The sequence below is a fragment of the Doryrhamphus excisus genome, linkage group LG6 (genome assembly GCF_037039965.1).
Source record: "Doryrhamphus excisus strain RoL-2023G ecotype Guam linkage group LG6, RoL_Dexc_Guam_v1.1, whole genome shotgun sequence".
NCBI classification, from domain to species: domain Eukaryota; kingdom Metazoa; phylum Chordata; class Actinopteri; order Syngnathiformes; family Syngnathidae; genus Doryrhamphus; species Doryrhamphus excisus.
The window spans coordinates 6078033-6102321 of NC_136362.1; the positions used below are offsets into that span (position 1 = coordinate 6078033).

General features: G+C 41.6%; 2 protein-coding genes across 7 annotated transcripts in view; both read right to left on the reverse strand.

Annotated features, from left to right (window-relative positions):
• Positions 1-261: 261 nt before the first annotated feature.
• LOC131125026 (apoptosis facilitator Bcl-2-like protein 14) lies at positions 262-2496 on the reverse strand. 2 transcript variants are annotated; one of them, XM_058066127.2, is made up of 7 exons: positions 2343-2496; positions 1341-1722; positions 1142-1249; positions 998-1071; positions 759-920; positions 648-700; positions 262-519 (listed from the first exon to the last, which is right to left on the reverse strand). In XM_058066127.2, the coding sequence occupies exons 2-7, from the start codon at positions 1711-1713 to the stop codon at positions 282-284; spliced, it is 1008 nt and encodes a 335-aa protein (XP_057922110.2). In that variant the 5' UTR covers positions 1714-1722; positions 2343-2496; the 3' UTR covers positions 262-281. The 2 variants fall into 2 exon arrangements, with proteins under 2 accessions (XP_057922110.2, XP_057922111.2); XM_058066128.2 differs by having other exon boundaries at positions 587-700.
• Positions 2497-3598: 1102 nt separating this feature from the next.
• dgki (diacylglycerol kinase, iota) overlaps positions 3599-24289 on the reverse strand; it is a 44703-nt gene continuing 24012 nt past the window's right edge. Inside the window, exons 3-34 of one of the 5 annotated variants that reach the window (XM_058066121.2) lie at positions 23476-23571; positions 21508-21582; positions 21376-21432; positions 21236-21301; positions 21073-21141; positions 19464-19580; positions 19261-19335; positions 19095-19190; positions 17811-17893; positions 17535-17595; positions 17344-17457; positions 15787-15912; positions 15620-15698; positions 15470-15525; positions 14296-14358; positions 14053-14126; positions 13862-13973; positions 13705-13791; positions 12897-13009; positions 12329-12391; positions 10911-11011; positions 10764-10843; positions 10566-10610; positions 10429-10498; positions 10319-10359; positions 8270-8391; positions 8157-8182; positions 8020-8057; positions 7834-7954; positions 6875-6911; positions 6703-6802; positions 3599-6642 (exon numbers count right to left, since the gene is read on the reverse strand). In XM_058066121.2, the coding sequence (XP_057922104.2) occupies positions 6535-6642; positions 6703-6802; positions 6875-6911; positions 7834-7954; positions 8020-8057; positions 8157-8182; positions 8270-8391; positions 10319-10359; positions 10429-10498; positions 10566-10610; positions 10764-10843; positions 10911-11011; positions 12329-12391; positions 12897-13009; positions 13705-13791; positions 13862-13973; positions 14053-14126; positions 14296-14358; positions 15470-15525; positions 15620-15698; positions 15787-15912; positions 17344-17457; positions 17535-17595; positions 17811-17893; positions 19095-19190; positions 19261-19335; positions 19464-19580; positions 21073-21141; positions 21236-21301; positions 21376-21432; positions 21508-21582; positions 23476-23571 (2571 nt within the window). In that variant the 3' untranslated portion in view covers positions 3599-6534. Of the gene's footprint in view, positions 6643-6702; positions 6803-6874; positions 6912-7833; positions 7955-8019; positions 8058-8156; positions 8183-8269; positions 8392-10318; positions 10360-10428; positions 10499-10565; positions 10611-10763; positions 10844-10910; positions 11012-12328; positions 12392-12896; positions 13010-13704; positions 13792-13861; positions 13974-14052; positions 14127-14295; positions 14359-15469; positions 15526-15619; positions 15699-15786; positions 15913-17343; positions 17458-17534; positions 17596-17810; positions 17894-19094; positions 19191-19260; positions 19336-19463; positions 19581-21072; positions 21142-21235; positions 21305-21375; positions 21433-21507; positions 21583-23475; positions 23572-24289 lie in introns of all 5 variants that reach the window. The other 4 variants (XM_058066117.2, XM_078791249.1, XM_058066125.2 and 1 more) reach the window with 4 other exon arrangements.

Genomic DNA, 24289 nt, shown 5'->3' on the forward strand with positions numbered 1-24289 from the left:
AACCATCTGATGATACAAGGGCACGAAAACGTTGTGGACTCGTTTTTAAGATCAAACTTCATCAACGGAACTCGTCCTCACAATTCCGCGTGGATGACATCCACTTAGTGTCTCATTTAAACAATTACCATTTTAACTCATTCCCTGTTGCCGCATACTGCTGCAGTAGCCCAACGCAACCGCAGGGGGTGCTGTTTCCCGTCTCTAAATGACTTTAGCTTTTTAACTGACACAAAAAGGCCTCAATTCAGCTTAAAATGCTTTCACTGAAACTTTTATTTTTATACATGCTCATGGATTAGTATACATTTATTCGTACCGGTCACAATATCACAATAGGATATTTCATAAAAGTCACAATACTGTGACATACATGTGCTTATATGTTGTGTTTGCCTCCAGTGGAAGACAGAAGGTGTAAACAAACATGTAAACAAGCATCGGTAGCAGCGATGGCAAAGACGGCGGTCATCACTGGACATCATCATCTTCATCATCTTCACAGCTAAAGGCCGCCTCCTGCAACAGAAGAAGTCCGTAGCATAAAATCACACAAACTGTGTGTGTGAGTGTGGGGGGGACGTACATAACCGCCCTGCTGCTTGACCCAGGAGGAGAAGTGATTCTGCAGGTAGGTGGCGCCGTACCCCATCAGGCGGTTCATGGGTAGCGTGTCGGCAGCCGACAGGCGACTGGTGACCTGCGGAGAACAAGCAGATGAAGCAGACATCTTTACAGAAGGATGTTGTTCTTCTCACCTCGCAGGCCACAGCAATCTGAGTCTTGGGTGACGTTTGAGGACCAGGACCTTCAGGGTCAGGGTTGAAGAGGCCCATCCTCATCAGGAGCGTCTGGATCAACCTCTCAAAGAAGCTGTAGTTCCAGAAAAGATCTGTGGCCCTTAAAGCAACTCCCAGCTCCTGCAGGACAAGGAGGCTCACCTTGAAGGTGGATGCTGCCCCCTGGTGGGGACTACAGCGCTGACGTTCTCACTTACCCTGGCCTGCTGGTCCAAATTGTCTCCATACTCCCTCAGCAAGAGGCCAATCAGCTTCTCCACGTTGGCGTCCTCTGGTGAGTACAGACACACACACGCCGTGGTCAACCAACCGGCTTCCACGGCCTGGAAATCACCGCTCACCTTCCGGCGAATCCGGCTCCAACTCGGGCGGGGCGAAGGGGATGTCATCGGCGATGTCCGTCAGCCTGCTGACCACCATGTCCATCTCGTCCGGCCCCTCCTCGCCACCTGAGGGGACGTTAAAGTGCCCACATGTTGACCACAACCCACAGGGGGCACCATAATGTCATGTAGTCCTGGGACCAACCACATTGCGTACCTTCTGTAGGACCTAGGTCACGGTAGATGATGTCATCTCCTCTCTCGGGCGCTTTCGGAGCTTCGCCCGTGTCGGGCTTGATGCATTTCAAAATGGCCGGCAGACGCTTCCAACTCCTCTTCTTCTTCGTCTTTTTCTTGGCAGATGCCTTCTCTTCTCCGCTCCTGTCGCCCGAGTTCAAGGAGCCCATTTGGCCCTCCAGGGATCCAGGGATCCTCCAGGACGACTCGCCACCTGTTGTCCCTCGCCGCCTCTTTGCGTACGCCATCATGAGGCGGAACTCCACAATGTTCTGCAGGTTCTGCGCATCTGAGGTAGCTTCCTCGTTGCCGTTGGCGAAGGGGTCGTGGATCTCGATACGTCCGTTTGCCATGTTGACTTGCTGGTCGTTTTACAAGAATAAAATCAAAATATTGGAAAAAGATGTCATCCAATGAGAAAATGTCAGAATTTTACAGGAAAACCATAAAATGACCAGAAACCATGACATCATTTCAGTAGAATAAAGTAAAAACAAATAGGGGGGGGGGGGGGGTGTCACAGTTTTAAGAGAATAATATTATGTGGAAAAATAATGTCATTTTAGTAGCATATAGAGTTGAACAGTCTTATAACCGTTATGGTGATTTGTCTCCCCCTGGCGGCGGTTGGTAGAACACAGCAGCGCTAAATCGAAGGGCAATTCTTAAACCGCAGAAAAACAAAATCACCACCTGTGATGACTTTTATATCATCATACACGCACCGATACGCCAAAGTAAAAGCATATACCAGGTCTTTGTAAGAAAAAGAACTATAAAGTAGCACAATTCCCGTAAAGTTGGTTAAATTGATTGAGTAGATAGTGAATTTTGAGCCAAGATAAGCTATAAAAACAATAAAGGCTAATGTGTACATGGTAACAAGTTCAAAACGAACGTGACAAAAGCCATATTAGAGCCTTTGATCAAGTACGTGTCGTCCAAATTAACTGTTGTAAAAGATAAAAGCGTCACTACTTACAGAGAGAAGCCGAGAAAGAGCAAACTTGTTCCAAGAAACGTCCTGCTGAGTTTTTACTTCCGTTTTCAGGTGCCGTGTCTTCACGCATGCGCTTTACGTCGTATGCTGGCACCAGCACGTGCTCCTTCCTCCACGTGAGCATAACAGGAAGTCCGTTAAAAAAAAACAACAACAACTAAACGACAACGAGCACGATTTTTACAAATGTATTTTATTTGACTGGACTTGACGTTATTTAGGTTGAAACTTCAATTTCAATCCTAAAAAAAAGAGAACTTGATCGCGACAAATACTTTTGGGGAAGTCCAGCTGTGATTCATAGATTTGTGTGGGTGCTCATAACAAGTTATGAGGAAACAATAACAATATGAGGAAATTATCATGTCAAACCAATAAATACGATAACATTAAAATAGCTCAAATAACAAATATATATTTTTTAAACGCTCCAGTGAGGTGAAATTACCCGTACTGTGCAGGTGAGCGGATCAAGCGCTCCTTTCTTCCCCATGAGCACTAGCATTTTCCCCATGCACACCATGAAGGCGAAAAACAAAACATCCAGCAGCCAAAATCAGTATGCGGATCAAAAGATTTTTCCGAAATCAGGAAAAAGCCAAAACAAACAAACAAAACACAAAAAAACATATTAGCCATCTGAAACATGAACACCGCAGCATTTGAAAAGTTACTATAGGGGTGTTATGTCATGTTTAGTGGGCTCTAATTATGTTAAAAACCATATTTACAAGGTCATTAACATGCCTAATATTTCTTACTTTCTCTTATTATGTCTACTTTAAACTGTAATATTCGTGTAAAGGTGACTAGGGCTCCGATGTGAATATGAAATGATGTGAAGGTCATAAAAGATATTTCTTATTTTCTCCTATGTGTAATATATTAGGTAATAGGAGTGTAAAGGCGACTGTAGGGGTGTTATGTCATGTCTAGAGAGCTCTAACAATGTATAAAAAATGTATTTAGTAGGTTGTAAACAAGCTTTCTATGCCTAATAGTTCTTATTCTCTCTTATATGTAAGATATTGGGTAATATGAGTGTAAAGGTGGCTATAGGGCTGTTATTTCAGGTCTAGAGGGCTCTAGTTATGTTAAAAAATTGTTGGTAACAAGTTTTCCATGCCTAATACTTGTAAAACCTCAAAGTGTTGAGAAAAAAAGATAGCGTGCATCTCTTGCGACATGCATCCAAACAGAGAATAACAAAAAGAGCTCAGTGTCAAAACTTTGTTGCAATTTACAAAAAATAATAACAAAACACTTGAAAGATACCAAAAGAACAGCAGGAAAACCAGGCATAAAACATTCCAAACAATAATTTAATCGTTAAACAATATTAATAACGCATTTGTATGCAAATACTGCAAAGTAATCCGCGAAAACGTCATGCAGAGCTACTGAGACAAAAGTGAAGATGGGAAGTCTTGCTTCTCCTCAAACTGATGAAAAAAGGTGTCGATCAGAACAGGCCCCGCCCACAACCACACCCACTTTTTGGAACCGCCGCCCCCACATTATTACAGCAATACAAATCCAAGAAAAAATGGTCATGTTTGTGGCAAAGTACACTGCAAAGTTCAAACAGGAAACTGTACAAGAAGGCAAGTCATTTAAGAAAAGTCAGGAAATGATCAGAAATTCACCAAAGTTGAAGCGAATATTGACGCGTACTTTATACTTTAAACTGTTTTTGTTTGTTTTGAATGTTTATTAGTGGCCTTAGCCGGCTTGGGGTTAAATGTGAAATGTGAAAGCGGACCTCTACGATGACGAAGACGTATTTTTAGTCCGTGGCGAGGGACGACAAAATAGAAGAAGACAATCTCGAACCCGGCCTGCGCTGAAGCACCTCTGGCTAGCGCTTCGACTAGCTTAAAAACATTAATGTAATGTAAACCACCTCGTCTGTTCATATTGCATCGAATATGGCTCAGAGTGTTCTCTCGCACACACACACACACACAGTAAAACATTCCAGGATTTGTTGGATGGCAGCTGAAGAGTTAGCATCCACCGGCAACATTGGACACGGAATGGCCGATATGATGGATTCGTATTAAACCTCTCTGGGTCATATCTGTGATGTTTGATTGGGACCCCATCCACCCACTAAAAATATTCAAAACTGGTCCCGTTTGTTTCATCTGATGATCAAAATGTCGTTGATTGATCATCAGTCAATCAAGTAGAAACAGCGTAATTGTGTTTTGTTATACCAAAGTTCATATTCACATGACTTTATACAAAAACAAAAACTTGAAAACAGTTGTTTTGTCTTTTTTTCAGTAGACCGACCTCAAATTACACCCGCTATTTACGGAAATACTGCATGACCATTTCTTTATAGTGTGACGTCACTGCAGGTGGAAGAGGCGGGGTTTTATGCAAGCAGCCGCCAGGGGGCGACAAAGGCCGACTACACGCCTGTTAGCTTTCGAACCACAATCGTCCCTCACACCGCGGTAAGTGAATTAGAAAGGCTTCAGTATGAACCTCGTATTAATAAATATATTTTAGTAGTTATGGCATAGAAAGCTTGTTGACGATCGTATAGATACGTTTTTTTAACATAACACACATGTAGTCACCCTTACATTTGTGTTAACCAATATGGAAGATATAAGAAAATAAGATAGCAAAGACTCACACGTTAGCATTTCCTTGTTTTGTGAACAGCCTACTTCCGCCATTACATCATTGTATTGCAGTACATCGATTTCTTTACAATTGTATTACCCAATATAGTAGATATATTCAGAGAAAAGACATACTAGATATAAATGAGACTCACATGTGAGCACTTCCGGCGTACTTCCGGCATTATATTACATCCATTTATTACATCGATGTTTTGTAAAACATCAAATTATGTTTATGGCGGCTTTACATGTCTTACCGTAATACCCAAAACAGCAGACAAGCCATATAAGACGTAAATAAAACTCCTGCTGGAGCAGTGTCACAGTAAATGTGTTCCCCTGGGAACCCGAGTGACGAGTCGTCGTGATGTGCGGATCAATACGGAAATACATTAAAGGAGCCATGTGTAAATTGTGAATAAAGTTTTATTTTGTTTTTCTTTTTTAAATGATATTAAATTAAAGTTCAAAACATAATTTCCACATATTTCATATGGTTTTTAAATATTACATTATTTATGTAGAAATAATGTATTTGAGTTAACCATAACTAATGTATTTAAAGTAATATTTCCAATTAGTAACTTAATTAAGTATATTGTATTATTCATGCTATGATATGAAATATACTGCTTTTAAAAAGACACGTTGGGTGATATGCGCGAAGTATCGGTTTCAGTATCGACGATACCAGCCTGAAATAGGCGAAATCATTGGTATCGTACATGGCTGGATTCTGGTGCCTGTCTCGCTGAACAATGCCACCTAGTGGCCAGTGTAGAATACAGCAGTAGAATGCTGCTTCTCCTTCTTTTTGTATTATAGCTCATTTAGTCGGTTGATACCTGAGTTCGATTCCACCCTCCAAATTGTCCATAGGTATGAATGTGGGTGGGAATGGTTGTTTGTCTATATGTGCCCTGGGATTGGCTGGCCACCAGTCCAGGGTGGGATAGGCTCCAGCACGCCTGGAGCGGTAGTCGGTTGATTTAGCCATTTTATACTTGAAAATGAATAGGTATAATTAGCTTAAAAATGACATATAAAAATAATAAAAGGCAACTATTTCTTAAAAAGACGATCGAGTGAGGGACGACTGTAATTAGAATTTTTTCCTCCCTTCATCATTTCTGTTGGGGCTTTTAAAACGAGTGCAAGGTGAGAGACAGCATCAGGTAACGATACAAGCGTCTGTTATCCTCAAGAGCAACAGATCCGCAAGAACGTCTTTGGCACGAAAAGGTCTGATGGGGCTGAACATAAAGCGTGAACACATCCATCAGTTTCCATACTTCAGAGTCACAAAACGCACAGTCGGCCCGCCTTCCTTCGCCCGGCTGCTCAAAGTGCACTTTTCCTCCGACAATCAGCCGCTCGGCACAGCAGAACCGCTAATAAATACAATTAGGAATCAATAAATAGAAATAAATAGCTGAAGAAATGAAACATCGTCCACGGAGACATGTCCGTTCACTTTTTGATGCACAGTGCCACTGTGGAAGTGTGTGTTTGTGTGTGTGTGTGTGTGTGTGTCAGACTGCTGTTTCCAAGTCTTCATGGGGGGTAGACGATGTATTTTGGCTGCTCAGGTAGGAGATCAGCTCCGAGTCTCCATCTGCTTGGTCCACTGGCGTCTTCCCCTGCAGGGCCCAAAGGTCAAAAGTCAGCCTGGACTCACCTGTGTGCGCGTGCGTGTGTACCTGAAAGTTGGTCTTCTCCAGCGATGCTCCCGCCTCCACCAGCAGTCGACACACGGCATGCTGCTTCTCCAAGGCGGCTTTGTGCAAGGCCGTGTCCCCTCTACACACACACACACAATGATATCAAATTGTGTAGATGTGCTACTAGTATTTCAAATAAATGTTTACATACTTTTCTCTATCTGGTAAGTCAAGAAGCACTTTGGATCCTGAGGAGAGAAGACATAATTAGAAAATGATGACAAAATAACAACACATTCACTGAAATAACAAAAAGGGTTAGGTATCAGCGTTTAAACAGTGCCTGAACTGGTAGTTATAACATGAAAAACATACATATTTTGTATATAAACAATGCTATTCATGTTGTTTCGGTGTTCAAATACGTTTCGCGTCTTCCGCTTGATCTTATTGTGAAAGACAAACCGGAAGTTGTACTACTTCGTAGTGAAGCAGACACTAGCATATCGTTGAGTGTGCTAGCAGTGCTCAACCTGTACGTTTGATGTGTACAAAGTAATCGCTTAGTGGTTAAGATATAAATGTTTTATTAAGCTGTGGATCACCTTTATGGTGTCTGTTATGGGGAAAGTCGTTAAATGTGTGTAAAAGTGGCTAGCCCGCTAGTTCGAGCGTTAGCATTAGCATGCTAGCGAGTTCAAAGCGGGGCGTGGATACGAAAAAAAATGTACATACTTTGTCCATGTCCACGCGTAGCAGGGTATTTTTAAAAACGTATATTTCCGCGATTGGTTTACGAAAAAATGGTGTCAACACAACCTTGTATTTAAAAGAAAAAAACACGTAACCGTATGACTGCATTGGGAACCACAGCCATATGCATGCCAAACCTGTAGGTGGCAGTAGTTCCTAAAATTCTATGCAATCAGAATCATCATCACCATCCCGTCACTTAAATAAACATTAAAGTCAAATGGACAGACAAGGAGGCAGAGTGACATTTAAACATTGTTTTAGAATACAAAGTCAACAAGTAAATACTTAATAATATCAATAAAATGATGGCTAAGTCTTAAATTCAACAAATGTAAAACAAAATGTCAGTAGCAGTTGGCGCCGAAACAAACAAGGTATCAGATGGAGTGGAGAGAGGAGGTAGAATGTTGGTACCCTGCTGCAGGATGAACACGACCAGCTGCGCGTGTCCGTTCTGAGAGGCTTTATGCAACGCCGAGCAACCTCCAGAGTCTCGCACCAGCAGGCTGACGCCGCGATGCACACACTCTGACAACTTGATCAAAACAAGACAGCATGTTTCATCTGCTCACATTTCAGAGCGTGTGACGTGAGTGTTACCATAGACAGATCGCCCGAGCTGGCGGCCGCCAACAGCGCTGTCGACACACAAATAAAACCTCATTAACACGTACAACGTTCAAAAAACACTCTGAGTATGTGTGTGTGTGTGTGTGTGTGTGTTTGTGTGTGTGTACCTTGTTCCTCAGGCGTCAAAGGAGCGCTGGAAACATAAAAGACACCTGAGCTCGATTCAACGTGCACGGAAATGCCACTCATTTCTATCTGACCGCTAACAGTGGAGACCCACCCCGTGTTTGGCTCCACCAGGTCGGGCATTCCCGTGGACGGCACCTGGCCCACCGCAGGTCCCTCGTGGTCCAGGATAAACACCTCGTCCTGGCAAATCTCTGTGACAAAGTGCAGGTGCTCCTACATAAGCGCAGAAACCAGGCCTATCATTAGTCCAACAATATGCATATTAAAGCAAATTTGATGAATTATGAATTATCTATATTAATATCTTATTATGTCTACTATATTGGGTTATAGAAGCATAAAGATGACTAGAAAGCTCTAATAATGTTAAAAAACGCATTCAGAAAGTCATGAACAGGTTTTCCATGAATAATATTTCTTAATTTATTTCATGATGTCTACTATATTGGGAAATATGAGTGTAAATGTGACTATAGGGGTGCTATGTCATGTTGAGATGGCTCTAATGTTAGAGATCATATTTAGAAGGTCGTAAACAGGCTTTCTATGCCTAATATTTCCTATTTCCTCCCTATATTGGTCAATAGGAATGCAAAGGTGACTATAGGGGTGTTATTTCATGTCTACGGGGCTCTAATAATGTTAGAAACTTTTCTGAGAAGGTCATAAACAGGTTTTCTATGCCTAATATTTCCTATTTCCTCCCTATATTGGTCAATAGGAATGCAAAGGTGACTATAGGGGTGTTATTTCATGTCTACTGGGCTCTAATAATGTTAGAAACTTTTCTGAGAAGGTCGTAAACAGGTTTTCTATGCCTAATATTTCCTATTTTCTCCCTATATTGGTCAATAGGGGTGTAAAGGTGACTATAGGGGTGTTATTTCATGTCTACTGGGCTCTAATAATGTTAGAAACTGTACTGAGAAGGTCGTAAACAGGTTTTCTATGCCTCATACTGTATGTCCTATTTCCTCCCTATATTGGGCAAAAGGAGTGTAAAGGTGACTATAGGGGTGTTATTTCATGTCTAGGGGGCTCTAATAATGTTAGAAACTGTACTGAGAAGGTCATAAACAGGTTTTCTATGCCTAATATTTCCTATTTCCTCCCTATATTGGTCAATAGGAATGCAAAGGTGACTATAGGGGTGTTATTTCATGTCTACTGGGCTCTAATAATGTTAGAAACTTTTCTGAGAAGGTCGTAAACAGGTTTTCTATGCCTAATATTTCCCATTTTCTCCCTATATTGGTCAATAGGGGTGTAAAGGTGACTATAGGGGTGTTATTTAATGTCTAGGGGGCTCTAATAATGTTAGAAACTTTTCTGAGAAGGTCGTAAACAGGTTTTCTATGCCTCATACTGTATGTCCTATTTCCTCCCTATATTGGGCAAAAGGAGTGTAAAGGTGACTATAGGGGTGTTATTTCATGTCTAGGGGGCTCTAATAATGTTAGAAACTGTACTGAGAAGGTCATAAACAGGTTTTCTATGCCTAATATTTCCTATTTCCTCCCTATATTGGTCAATAGGAATGCAAAGGTGACTATAGGGGTGTTATTTCATGTCTACTGGGCTATAATGTTAGAAACTTTTCTGAGAAGGTCGTAAACAGGTTTTCTATGCCTAATATTTCATATTTTCTCCCTATATTGGTCAATAGGAGTATAAAGGTGACTATAGGGGTGTTATTTCATGTCTACTGGGCTCTAATAATGTTAGAAACTTTTCTGAGAAGGTCGTAAACAGGTTTTCTATGCCTAATATTTCCTATTTTCTCCCTATATTGGTCAATAGGAATGTAAAGGTGACTATAGGGGTGTTATTTCATGTCTAGGGGGCTCTAATAACATTATAAACTGTACTGAGAAGGTCGTAAACAGGTTTTCCATGCCTAATATTTCCTATTTCCTCCCTATATTGGTCAATAGGAGTGTAAAGATGACTATAGGGGTGTTATTTCATGTCTACGGGGCTCTAATAATGTTAGAAACTTTTCTGAGAAGGTCGTAAACAGGTTTTCTATGCCTAATATTTCCTATTTTCTCCCTATATTTGTCAATAGGAGTGTAAAGGTGACTATTTTTTTCCACTTCCTCCATAAACGTCCTGGTCTCGTTACGTGTGAGAGTCTCACCTGAGCCTTGTCAATGCGATAGAAGCGGTCGGCTGACGTTGCTGCGGACGGAGACCGACAACGAAGGTTAACGGGGAGGTCAAACGTCGGCACGTTTTTGCTGGACTCACAATCCAAGAAGCTCCAGTTTGAAGACAGTCTGCCAGCCGAGGTGCTCCTGGGGACGCTTCTGCTCTCATCCTGCACACAAGGGCCTTGGTGACGCGCCAACATGGACCAGAAGTTGAACAAGATGTAGAAGACTGACCTGGTAGTGCACTCTGTGGCCTGCAGAGGGCGCCTGATGCAAATCCTGGACAGCACGGAGATATAGTTTAGTGTCCTCGAGGCTGGCCACAACAAAAGGCCACTCCAACAAACACGCATGCACTCCGGTAGCTGACTGTATCGCAATCGCTCCTCCACAGCCACGTTTCATAACAGATGATGAAGATGAGGGTCTTGCCTCCTGCAGCCTGTCGATGTAGAGCCGACACGTCTCCAGGTCGCAGTCCCCCCTCACCACCACGATCCCCACTGGGGCGGCTGCGTTACAAACACACGCGCTTGTCTCTCTGACGTGTTGCAGACATTTCACGGCGCACACACTTACAGATGTCCCGCAGCCGCTCTTTGTCGTACTGCAGCCTGTCGTACTCCTGCAGGCTGATCCTGTTCACTCGCAGGCGCAGGCGATCCGGAACGGCGTGGGGACTGGGTGCCGTGAAAACACGCGTGCGTGGACGTGCACACCCACACGGTCATGCAAAGGCAAGTTCAGCGCAATGTACACAAATGGAAAGTGGAGATCTCTGCGTGCTTTTTATCAAAATATGCAATCCACTGCTGCACTGTGAGCTTTATTGGGATCATAGGATCATCATCATCATCTTCAGGTTGCAAGTTTGTGTTAAGGTGCCAAGCAGAAGCACACTGAGACAGGAAAGACTTTGACACGCTGCCAAGCTCTCACACACTTACAAAATAAAAGCATGGCTGGGTTTCAATTGGCGCACTTGCATAAGTGCATTCACACTGAGTGTAAGTCATTTGGGGGGAGGGGGGCGACAAGGGGAACATGTGCCCTGAACTTTTTCAAGAGGCAGCTTTTGTATTTTTACCGTCCAAAAACAACTTTACGCTAAATCTCGATTAGTAGGACCACGCGGGAAAAGCCTATTTTGCTTAGGCTTGCCCACAAGCGCATCGATTGGCCCAGCCGTATTTCTCCTAGCGTGTGATTGGCTGTCCCCGCTGTCACTCTTTGAGCAACTGTACGCCAGTGTTTTCGTTAGCTAGAAACTAAGCTAGCGTTCGCTAAGAAGTTAAGTTGTTAACATGTTGGCCGTTTGTTCTGCCTGGGTTACGTCAGCTAGACGGATTTGAATATAACTTATCATAACATGATACATCATCATAACCGGTTGACCCCCCGAAATCGTACGTAGGAAAGTTATACGCTGGGCTGTCATACCAGAATTTGCCACGAGATGTCACCCTTTCCCGCCTAAAAGGCTACAGCAGCGGCAACAACAGTGGCCACTTTGAGGCAGTATTGTATTCCAAAGCTGCTTTATCAAAGTATACTCAACAACGCGTGCAGAAAGCACATTTCTTGTACAGTAATGTACAGTAATGTACAGTATACACGCGCTACGGTTAGAAAGCCCACAATTTGTACATGTTTATGTCTTTATGCTTCACTGATAATGTTATTTCATCAAGCGTTGACATTTCGCATATTGCTCGGTAGTCCTTGAAAGCAACATTTGGCTATGACTTCAGCATTGATCAGGGGCGAGTATATTGAATAGGTTTTTTTTAATCAGGGCATATTTAGGGCTTAAATCTGTGTCACGAGGGAACCGTGGCAACTGAAGATGAAGATCTTATAAAATGTTGTATGTTATAAAATAAAATATTATTTATGGCCGTACGTAACCCCTGCAAAAACTGGGGATCTACTGTACGATGGATTTACGCACACACATACACGTACACGTACACGTGGACAAAGGGTGAGGTACTTACACAGAGAAGGAGTCGGGGGGAGCAGAGAGGCGGCGCAGATCAGCTGCACACACCTTCTGAATACTACGGCCGCACACACACACACACACACACAAGAGAAGAGGGAGGGATGACAAGATGTTGGAGAGGGGTCGGGGAAGCAAGGAAAAAAAAAAAGAGGCAAATAATTGGACAGACGCGTAGGGACGCAGGAGTAGGGACAGAGAGGAAGGGGACAAGGAAGGACACAAGGAGAGAGGATGGAGAGGTGGAGAAAAGAGGTAAGTGATAGCAGAGCATCGCATCACAAGTACATCAAGCGCAGACAAAAAAAGTTACTACAGCCGTTTCTACTGTTAGTCACCTTGCCCCCCCCCCCCCCCCACTCCCACACAAACACACACGGTTACACAGTTAAAAGACATGAAGAATATTAGTGCAGTGCAGGGGGTGGAGTGTTAGTCGCCACACACGTTGACATATCGACAGGAGTTAGCTCCCACTGTGCAGGTAGCATGACTAAGCATAAGGCGTGTGTGTGTGTGTGTGTGTGTGTGTGTGTGTGTGTGTGTGTGTGTGCGTGACTCACTCGTTGAGCAGGGGCACAGAGGTGCGTCTCTTGCTCTTCTGGACCATGTTGGCCTGGTTGCGGAGCGAGATGCGGAGAGTCGACGGAGCCAGACGACACGGCTCGCCGTCCACCTGCGAGGATACACAGACACTTTTACATTTTGTTGGGAAAAAATAATAATAATATATATATATATATATATATAAAATAATGATGCCTTGAATTAATTCTAATGAATAACATTTTAAATAAAATAAATACTTATTTAATTTGGGAAAAATCTGATTAAAATAAAAAAAACTATTTCATTAAATTATTTCATGAATTAAAATAAATATTTCAAATAAAATGCTATTTTTTAGGTTAAAAAAATATGAATAAAATAAAAATACAAGGTCATTAATAATTGAAACAAATACAATTTTTAAATATTTTTTTAAAAATGAAATGAATTAATTAAAATTAAAAAATTCAACAATTTTTAAGTATAAATTATTTCAAATGAACTAAATATGTTTTTTTTTGTTTTTGAAAAATATAATTAAAAAAATAAGGTCATTAATTAATTCAAACCCGCCTCTTGCCTGAAGACAGGTGGGATAGGCTCCAGCACTCCCCGCGACCCTCATGATTGAATGAATAATTAATTCTAATAAATACAATTTATAACAAAAGATATATTTAAATTTTTTTGAAAAATGGAAATAAAATAAAAAAAAATAACGAATGAATTAATTCAAATAAATAAAATGTTAAATTAAAGGTTTTTTATTTAAAAATATAAATATTTTTATAAATAAATCTACTTTTTACTTCACAAGCTCACCTGAACAGGCACGGTCTTGAAGGTGGTGAGGATCACCTCTCGGCACTGGTGCAGCCTCTCGCCGTGCCCTCCCACCTGCAGCGCCGCCTGCAGCACACATCACGTAAATCCCCAACTCGTCCGACACCATCTTTGTTGCGGCGTGTGTGTGTCTCACCAGCGAGGCCATGGTGAAGCCGATGACCTCGATGCAGCCGTCGTCGTGGCGCTGTGGCTCAAAGTCCCGGTGGTCGCCCGTGTTCCCCCAGGGCATGGTGCCCGCACAGTACCTGCACGCGACACGACGCCAAGGAAGCAGTTCTAAAGACTTCCTGTCAACAACAAAGTCGCCGTGACTGGTAACAGTACCTGGGAATGTTCAGAAACACAATGCACTGGAATTTCAGCTCCTGGATCTTCGGAGTCAGATCGGTGCCATCACACTGCAAGAGTCCGTCAAATAAAAACCAAGTAAGAAGGACTCGAAGATGGTGAAACGGTGCCTGGTGCAAATCCAGCACATCTGTCACATGTCACGGCAGCAGCGTGGCGGCGGTCGCTCGGCGGTGTTGTCGTGCTGCGCTCCGCGTGTAATCACAGATTCGCACTCACCACCACTCGGACGTGCTTGGACAAGTCCCTGGAGCTCCTCTGGAGGAAATCTGAGAAGGCGGCCTGCGTCCGCGCACACGCCAGCAGAGAGAAGAGTTGATTAGACATTTTTATGCCACTAATTTAGTGTTGCTGAATAAAGTTTATTTGTAAAAATTGCTCATTTTGTTGGAAAAAAAAAAAAAATATATATATATATATATATATATATAAAATAATGATGCCTTGAATTAATTCTAATGAATAACATTTTAAAATAAAATTAATAATTATTTAATTTGGAAAAAATCTGAATAAAATAAAAAAAAACAATTTCATGAATTAATTTAAATAAATACAATAAAATTACTTTTTAAAATTCATTCAAATGCACAATTAAAAATAATAATAATAAAAAAAATGAAATAACGTCATGAATTAATTAAAATAAATATTTCAAATAAAATACTATTTTTAGTTTATAATAATATGAATAAAATAAAAATACAAGGTCATTAATAATTGAAACAAATAACATTTTTTAATATTTTTTTTATTTAAAAAATGAAATGAATTAATTCAAATAAAAAAAATATTGTAATAATTTTCAAAGTTTTTAAGTATGAATTATTTCAAATTAACTAAATATGTTTTTTTTAATTGTTTATCGGTCAGGCAGCGGATATAAAGCCCCCGTCCCAACCCGCCGTACTTGCAGGTGTGGGCAAAATTTGGGGAGTACCGCCTCGGTGCGGATATGGGAGCATTAGGATAGCGATACTCTAATACTCTTGGCTGCATCTGGGCTTCAGAAGGCAGCGGATGCGGCTGGAGGGGCCCGGCAGAGGTAAAAATAAAACTAAAGCTGCTTTTCATTCAGGTTTTCAGTGATGTGAGAAGACTAGAAATAAATGTATTTAGATGCCAGCATGTTGTTTATCTTCTGGTAAAACAAGCAGAAGGAAATACCTTGGTGAGATATAGCCAGTACTACATGTGGTGTAGTACATGTGGTGTAGTACATGTGATCTTATTGGCCCATTATCGAGATCGGCATCGGCAGCATCCCTAATTCCAACACTTAAAGCGCTGCTGAGACACGTAATTTCATGGCCTCTTATGGCTTTCAACTACACTGTAAGTGTGTGTGTGTGTGTGTGTGTGTGTGTGTGTGTGTGCGGAAAGCGACACTCACTCCTGCATAGAACATCTTGTTGCGGAAGCGACTATTAAACTTTTCAGGGTTGGCCTCTGAAAATATGAGAAAGAGAGCTCATGAGATGATGATTCCAAACAAGCGGTGGAGTGGAGTGCGTGAAAAAACACTGAAACTGATTCCAGCGACCTCTGGACTCGTGGAACTCCAGGGTGACGTGAGCGTCGAAGCCGAGGCTGAAGTAGTTGTTGAACACGTTGAGAGGCAGCTGAGGACAACGCAGACTGTCAAGAGTCGGACACACACACACACGCCGGATACGTTACGTAACATTTATGCCGGGCTTCCGTGCCGACCTTCTGGGTGCCGTCCTCAGGCTGGGCGGCGCTCTTCTCCACTTGGAGGTTCCACCTGTCCAGCTGCACCACCGAGCCGTCCTCCACGTGACACAGGACCTTGGACACCGGCTCGTCCGTGTAGCCCTGCGGCACACACACAAGCGGGTGAGATGAATGCGCAGGATGCCGGCGCCGCATCCGCGTCAATCTCACTTCCTGTTCTCAACCCCTCGCCACGTCGAGTGTCCTCGCTGCGACACACACACACACACACACACACACTACACAAGATCATTGACACCCGCTGTGCACACAAAAGAACGGTCGCGATGACGCACAATCACAACTAACGTGCACGCTCTTGACACTCGTGAGCCGCACGAGTGGACAGGAAGCAGGCTCTCGCACGCTTCCTGGAATGCGGGCGAGGCGTTTTGCGGCTTGACACGTGCAGTCAAGTACGCAGAGACGCCAGCAGGAAGTGAAATAGGGACTTGCTAACGGACAGTTTAGCTAGCGTTTCAAGCTCCAATTAACACCTTTGGAACTCCTCCCACTGTAACCCCTCCCACTGTAACTCCTCCCACTGTAACTCCTCCCACTGTAACCCCTCCCACTGTAACTCCGCCCACAATAGCAAAATTACCAGTTCTGGTCAAAGAAGGAAAACATTAAGCATGAAGAATGCAACACGGGGTGTCCAAACTCTGGCCCCTGGGGGCCATTTCCGGCCTGTGGTTGTTTTTCTATTTTCAAAATAGAATTTAACAAGACAACAAAAAAAAAGAAGAAACAGCAGCCGCAGCAAAAATTGAAAATTTTCCAAGACGAAAATCAAAACATGAAGAGAAAAAGTCCTACTCTAATAGGAAAAAACACACATTTACAGAAATAAACTGAGGAAAAAATGATGTCATTTTATGAGCATAAAGTTGGAATAATAAATAAGGAAAGATATTGAAATTTTTTAAAAAGTCATAATATTATGATAAACAGAAAACAAGTTATAATTTCTTGAATATACGCTTGGGAAAAAAGTTAAAATGTGATGAAAAAAAGTCAAAATAGTGGAATAAAGACATAATTACCAGAAGGAAATGTACAAGTTAAAAAACAGCAGAAATGGAAAAAAACGATGTAATTTTATGGGAAAAAGTTAAAATACGAAGACATAAGAGTCTTATTCTAATGAGAGACAAAAGTCCCATAATATTATGAGGAAAAATAATATAATTTTAGTAGCACAGACTTGAAAAGCAACAAAGAATAACAACAAACAAATAATAATAATAATTAATTAATATTAAAAAATAATATTAATATTATGGGAATAAATTCCTAATATTATGAGAAGAACATTTACAAGACGAAAACTAAAAAAAAGTTGCTATAAATGTTCTTTCAGCTCCTGTTGAGATGTAGTATATATAAAATCGTATATAGTATATAGTATGTAGTATACATGAAATAGTATATAGTATGTAGTATATGTACAATAGAATGTCCATGTCTTGTATGTGTTTTTGGTGGTTGTCTATTCTTGTGTGTTGCAAGGAGCCAAGGTTAGGAACTCACCCCACCCCAGTTGAGCGTCCTGGCGAGGTCATTTCCTGTTCCCAGAGGAAGAACGGCCACCGGTGGCTGGGGGGTCATCTGCAGCTCGTCTAGCGTGGACAGGATCCATCCCACCTAGACACACACACACACGGAGCGTGAGCGGCAGGTAGTTAGCCATGGAGGAGGTTGCGTTGCGGGGAGGACTCTACCGTGCCGTCTCCTCCGCAGGCCAGGATCCTCAAATTTGGCACTTTCCGATACAACTCCAACCTGAGGGGTTGGAAAGGTGGAAAAAGCAGAGAGGCCTGGTTGAGGAGTAAGAGAGGAAGTGCTGAGTGGGTGTCGGTTGAAAACTGCTCATTCTGCGTGATGTTGAGTAAAAAAAAATCATAAGTGAGGGTCGGGGGTCAAGCATTTTGATGCGTGGCGACGATGATAGCGGTTAAGATAACGCGGTGAGGAGGCTGCCAGGGAGGCGTACTTACGCCTCTCGAAGGCCACCCTGAGACAGGTCAAAGACTTGCCGCGGGTTCAAGATCCACATGAACATCTGGAGCACCTTGGCGCCCTGCAAGGCAAACGATACCGATGACGTACTGTAACGTACTGTCATTGTCATCCATCATCCATCCATTCGCCACATAAGCACTCTTTTGACCAATATAGTAGACATAATAGGAGAAAATAACACATATTAAGACAAAATAAGACATGAAATAACATCCCTATAGTCACATTCACACTCTTACTGACTGATATGGTAGACATAATAAGAGAAAATAACACATATAAGGCATAGCAAACCTGTTTACGACATTCTAAACGCAGTTTTTAACACAATTAGAGCCCTCTACACATGGAATAACACCCCTATAGTCACATTCACACTCTTATTAACAATATGGTAGACATAATAAGAGAAAATAACACATATAAGGCATAGCAAACCTGTTTACGACCTTCTAAATACAGTTTTTAAGATGATTAAAGCCTTTTAGACATGAAATAACACCCCTATAGTCACATTCACACTCTTATTAACAATATGGTAGACATAATAAGAGGAAATAACACATATAAGGCATAGCAAACCGGTTTATGGCATTCTAAACACAGTTTTTTAACACAATTAGAGCCCTCGAGCCATGGAATAACACCCCTATAGTCACATTCACACTCTTATTGACAACATGGTAGACATAATAAGAGAAAATAACACCTATAAGGCATAGCAAACCTGCTTACAATCTTAGAAATACAGTTTTTAACATAATTAGAGCCTTTTAGATATGAAATAACATCCCTATAGTCACAGATACTCATATTGACTAATATCCTAGAAATAATAAGAGAAAAATAAGACATATTAAGCATGGAAAACCTGTTCACGACCATTCTAAATACAGTTTTTAAATGATTAGAGCCTTTTAGACATGAAATAACACCCCTATAGTCACCTTTACACTCCTATCACCCAATATAGTAGACATAATAAGAGAAAATAAGACATATAAGGCATAGAAATACCTTCTAAATGTCCTTTTCAACATGATCAGAGCCCCGTAGTAACGTTTAGTAACATTTAATAACGTTGAGTAACGTTGAGTAACGTTTACACTGCTATTACCCAACATAGTAGACATAACATCAGTAAATAAGACATAATATGGTGGGCTCCATTCATGATGAAAAAGATGATAATCTAGGCTGTGATGGCAAACAAAGAACATGGCTACGCCAGTGAGATGAGGATGAAAGCGGACGCAGACCTGGTTGCCTCCACTCTTGGGGTTGACAAAGACCAGGATGGGCTTCATGAGGGGCGAGGGGAGGGGCTTCAGCATGAAGGGCCGCCATTTGGACTCCTAGGAGGAAAGAGAAGACAGACGGGAGGACAAGTCGGCCTCGTCTTACGGGTGTCGTCTTGTCACTTACGTCCAGTCCCTTCTTGCTGGTCCTGCGCTTGAACGATGTCCGCTTTTTCCTCCTGGCCGAGTTCTTCAGGGAGTTCTACACACATACACACACACACACACACACACACACACACACACACACACACAATGACTGTAGTGGTTAGTTCACTGTCACTGTCACGCCTCGGTGATGCTAGGTTCTGGTTGTCCATGTTTGTGCACCTGTGGTTTCCGGACTTTGATGATCCACGACGGCGGTACGATGACGCCGGCGTGCGCCCCCAGTGAACACGGCTCCTCGATCTGGTGCAGCATGAAACACGTCACCTTGTTGTGGAACTGCAACACAGCAAACGCTCCAGTTGCTCATTTCAACAACAATGAGGATGAAAGTAATCCAGTAAAACCTAATAAATATGCTTTATAATATTATTAGAGGCCTCTAAACATGAAATAACACCCCTATAGTCTCCTTTACACTCATTTTAGCCAATATAGTAGACATAATGACAGAAAATAAGATATATAAGACATAGAAAACCTGTTTAGAACCTAATAAATATGTTTTTTAATATTATTAGAGGCCTCTAAACATGAAATAACACCCCTATAGTCTCCTTTACACTCGTTTTAACCAATATAGTAGACATAATAAGAGAGCAGCTGTTCACGACCTTCTCCAAATGGTATTTAACATTATTAGAGGCCTCTAAACATGAAACAACACCCCTATAGTCTCCTTTACACTGGTTTTAACTGATATAGTAGACATAATGACAGAAAATAATATATATAAGACATAGAAAACCTGTTTGAAACCTAATAAATATAATTTTTAATATTAGGAGGCCTCTAAACATGAAATAACACCCCTATGGTCTCCTTTACACTCGTTTTAACCAATATCGTAGTCACAATAAGAGAAAAGCTGTTTACCACCTTCTCCATATGGTTTTTAACACCATTAGAGGCCTCTAAACAGGAAATAACACCCCCATAGTCTTCTTTACACTCGTTTTAACCAATATAGTAGACATAATGACAGAAAATAAGACATATAAGACATAGAAAACCTGTTTGAAACCTAATAAATATGCTTTTTAACATTATTAGAGGCCTCTAAACATGAAATAACACCCCTATAGTCTCCTTTACACTAGTTTTAACCAATATAGTAGTCACAATGACAGAAAATAAGATATACGTATAAGGCAAAGAAAACCTGTTTACAACCTAATAAATGTGTTTTTTTTAACATTATTAGAGGCCTCTAAAAATGAAATAACACCCCTATAGTCTCCTTTACACTCATTTTAACCAATATAGTAGACATAATGACAGAAAATAAGATATATAAGACATAGAAAACCTGTTTGAAACCTAATAAATATGTTTGTTAACATTATTAGAGGGCTCTAAACATGATATAACACCCCTATAGTCTCCTTTACACTCATTGTCAACAATATAGTAGTCACAATAAGAGAACAGCTGTTTATGGCCTTCTCCATATGGTTTTTAACATTATTAGAGCCCCGTCAAACTGAAATAACACCCCTATAGTCTCCTTTACACTCGTTTTAACCAATTTATTGTCCACAATAACATTAAATAAGACATAAAAGACATAAAAAACCTGCTTATGAGCGTTTTAATGTGGTTTTTAACATGATTAGAGCCCTGTAGACATGGAATAACACCCCCATGGTCACCTTTACACCCTTATTGTCCAATACAATAGACATAATAAGAGTAAATAAAACATAAATAAGACATAATATGGACTCATTCATAGTATAAATGTGTGAAAAGTGTATTGTGTGCGACTTACAGCCTGTTTACACCAGGAACAGCTGATGGCGATGATTTCTTTACTGTGGAAAAACTTCTGTTGGAAGCTCTGCACAAGAAGGCCACAGTCGGCGTTGACCATACGTTCATGCAGTACACTCAGGAATAAGACGATGGCGCCACGGCAGCCATCGGGTACCAACCTTTCCGCACTGTTTGCACTTGCCCTCCTGGCGCCTCCTGTGCACCCAGTGGTGCCTCAGCACGTTCTGCTGTGGTGGGGCGGAGGGCAAACACTCAGTCTTCTGTCACACGTTGGCGTCGTGAATCCACACCCACTTACCTCTCGGAGGCAGCGTGACCCCCCCTCTCTGAACGTCGGCTTGCATCTGAAGTTGATCTGAATGGAGAAGAAGAAAGAAGAAGTCATTCCGTGGCGCTGACTCCTCTGTCACGGTCTGCGTTCCTGCGCTACCTTCTCCAGGTGTTCCATGCAGCCCGTGTGAACCACGATCTTGCAGGCGGCGCACTTCTTCCTGGGGGCCGACTTCTTCAAGCAGAAACACACAGGTTGCACAATTGTCTCCGGTTTTTGGTCAAAATCAGCTGTTTTTGTTAACATTGCTAATATGCTAGCATTAGCATAGCAGCATTTCTAGCCTTTTCATAGCGAAACACATACATATATTAACACTTAGCACCGTTATGCTAGGTGCTACCATGGTAGCATTAGCATGTTAACATTGCTAATGTGCTAGCATTAGCATAGCAGCATTTCCAGCCTTTTCATAGCGAAACACATATATTAACACTTAGCACCGTTATGCTAGGTGCTACCATGGTAGCATTAGCATGTTAACATTGCTAATGTGCTAGCTTTAGCATAGCAGCATTTCTAGCCTTTTCATAGCGAAACACATATATTAACACTTAGCACTGTTATGCTAGGTGCTATCATGGTAACATTAGCATGTTAACATTGCTAATGTGCTAGCATTAGCATAGCAGCATTTCTAGCCTTTTCATAGCGAAACACATATATTAACACTTAGCACTGTTATGCTAGGTGCTACCATGGTAGCATTAGCATGTTAACATTGCTAATGTGCTAGCTTTAGCATAGCAGCATTTCTAGCCTTTTCATAGCGAAACACATATATTAACACTTAGCACCGTTATGCTAGGTGCTACCATGGTAGCATTACCATGTTAACATTGCTAATGTGCTAGCATTAGCATAGCAGCATTTCCAGCCTTTTCATAGCGAAACACATATTAACACTTATCACCGTTATGCTAGGTGCTACCATGGTAGCATTAGCATGTTAACATTGCTAATGTGCTAGCTTTAGCATAGCAGCATTTCTAGCCTTTTCATAGCGAAACACATATATTAACACTTAGCACCAGGTGTTAGCATGCTAATGTTAGCATTGTGAGCATGCTAACATTAGCACAGTAGCATTTTTTTGTTTTCATAGGTAGACACTTACCACCATTATGCTAGGTGTTATCATGCTAATGTTAGCATGCTAACATTAGCTAACATTAGCACAGTAGCATTTTTATTTGTTTTTATATAAGCACTTACCACCATTATACTATGTGTTAGCATGCTAATGTTAGCATGTTAGCATTGTGAGCATGCTAACATTAGCACAGTAGCATTTTTATGTTTTCATAGGTAGACACTTACCACCATTATGCTAGGTGTTATCATGCTAATGTTAGCATGCTAACATTAGCTAACATTAGCACAGTAGCATTTTTATTTGTTTTTATATAAGCACTTACCACCATTATACTATGTGTTAGCATGCTAATGTTAGCATGTTAGCATTGTGAGCATGCTAACATTAGCACAGTAGCATTTTTATTAGTTTTTATATAAGCACTTCCCACCATTTCGCTAGGTGTTAGCATGCTAATGTTAGCATGTTAGCATTGTGAGCATGCTAACATTAGCACAGTAGCATTTTTATTAGTTTCTATATAAGCACTTACCACCATTTCGCTAGGTGTTAGCATGCTAATGTTAGCATGTTAACACTGCTATCATGCTAACATTAGCACAGTAGCATTTTTATTAGTTTCTATATAAGCACTTACCACCATTTCGCTAGGTGTTAGCATGCTAATGTTAGCATGTTAACACTGCTATCATGCTAACATTAGCGTAGTAAAATTGTTATCCATTTTCATAGGTAGAATATTTCAAGATTCCAAGAAGAAAACACGCATGTTTATCTCCAACGTGACAACACAAGGTTGCGGCGTCCTTTCAAGTGGCCAAGAAGTGCAGCTGGAATATTCATGTGATTACAGTCAGCGAGAGCACAGTCGGCATTTGTTTAGACAGGCTAACCTTCCTTAGCACCGCCGAGTCGTTAGAAGAATTAGACTCAAAGGGATTTATTGGATGGAGGCGGCGTCCGCGACTCACCGCGGCCTTCAGAAGGCAGGCGTCCTCTCCCAGGTAGCACAGCTCTCCCGAGCAGCTGGTCTCCATCCACAGGTGATCTCCGTTCATGGCGTTCTCCTGCAGAGGAGGGAACGTGAGGTTAGATGATGAGGAGGAGGGGGATGATATCATTCACGCCAAACGCCGGCCCACGTGGCGGTGGATAAGCGTGTCAAGCACGTAATTGCTGCTCTGGATCGGGAGGCCACCTTTGGTACAAACATACGACAGAGAGCATCCCTGATGTGTCGTTAGCCAGCCATGGCTACACTGATTAGATTGTCGTGCAGAGCGCTAAAGGCCAGCCGTGACGTGGAGGAAGATTCCCTGCGGTCAGAGCTGCGGGGTGGCTGGGTGGGTGGGTGGGTGGCTGGGTGATTGAGTGGCAGATGTGATCCCAATCAACCAATCATGCTACTTTTCACTGCATATCAAATGGTTTCGTCTGTGGCTTCATAAGGCTGAATGGCAGCTTTGTTTACTATTCAATATTTGCATTTTCATCTCCATGTCTAATGTTATTTACTTTTATGGACACGATATATCATATCGTTGAATGTACAGGTGACTATAGGGGTGTTACTGCATGTCTAGGGGTCTCTAAAAATGTTAAAAAGCATATTTAGAAGGTTGTAAACAGGTTTGCACTCCCTAATATGTAGTATTTTCTCTTATTATGTCTACTATACTGGGTAATCGGAGTGTAAAGGTGACTATAGGGGTGTTATTTCATGTCTAGGGGTCTCTAAAAATGTTAAAAAGCATATTTATAAGGTTGTAAACAGGTTTGCGCTCC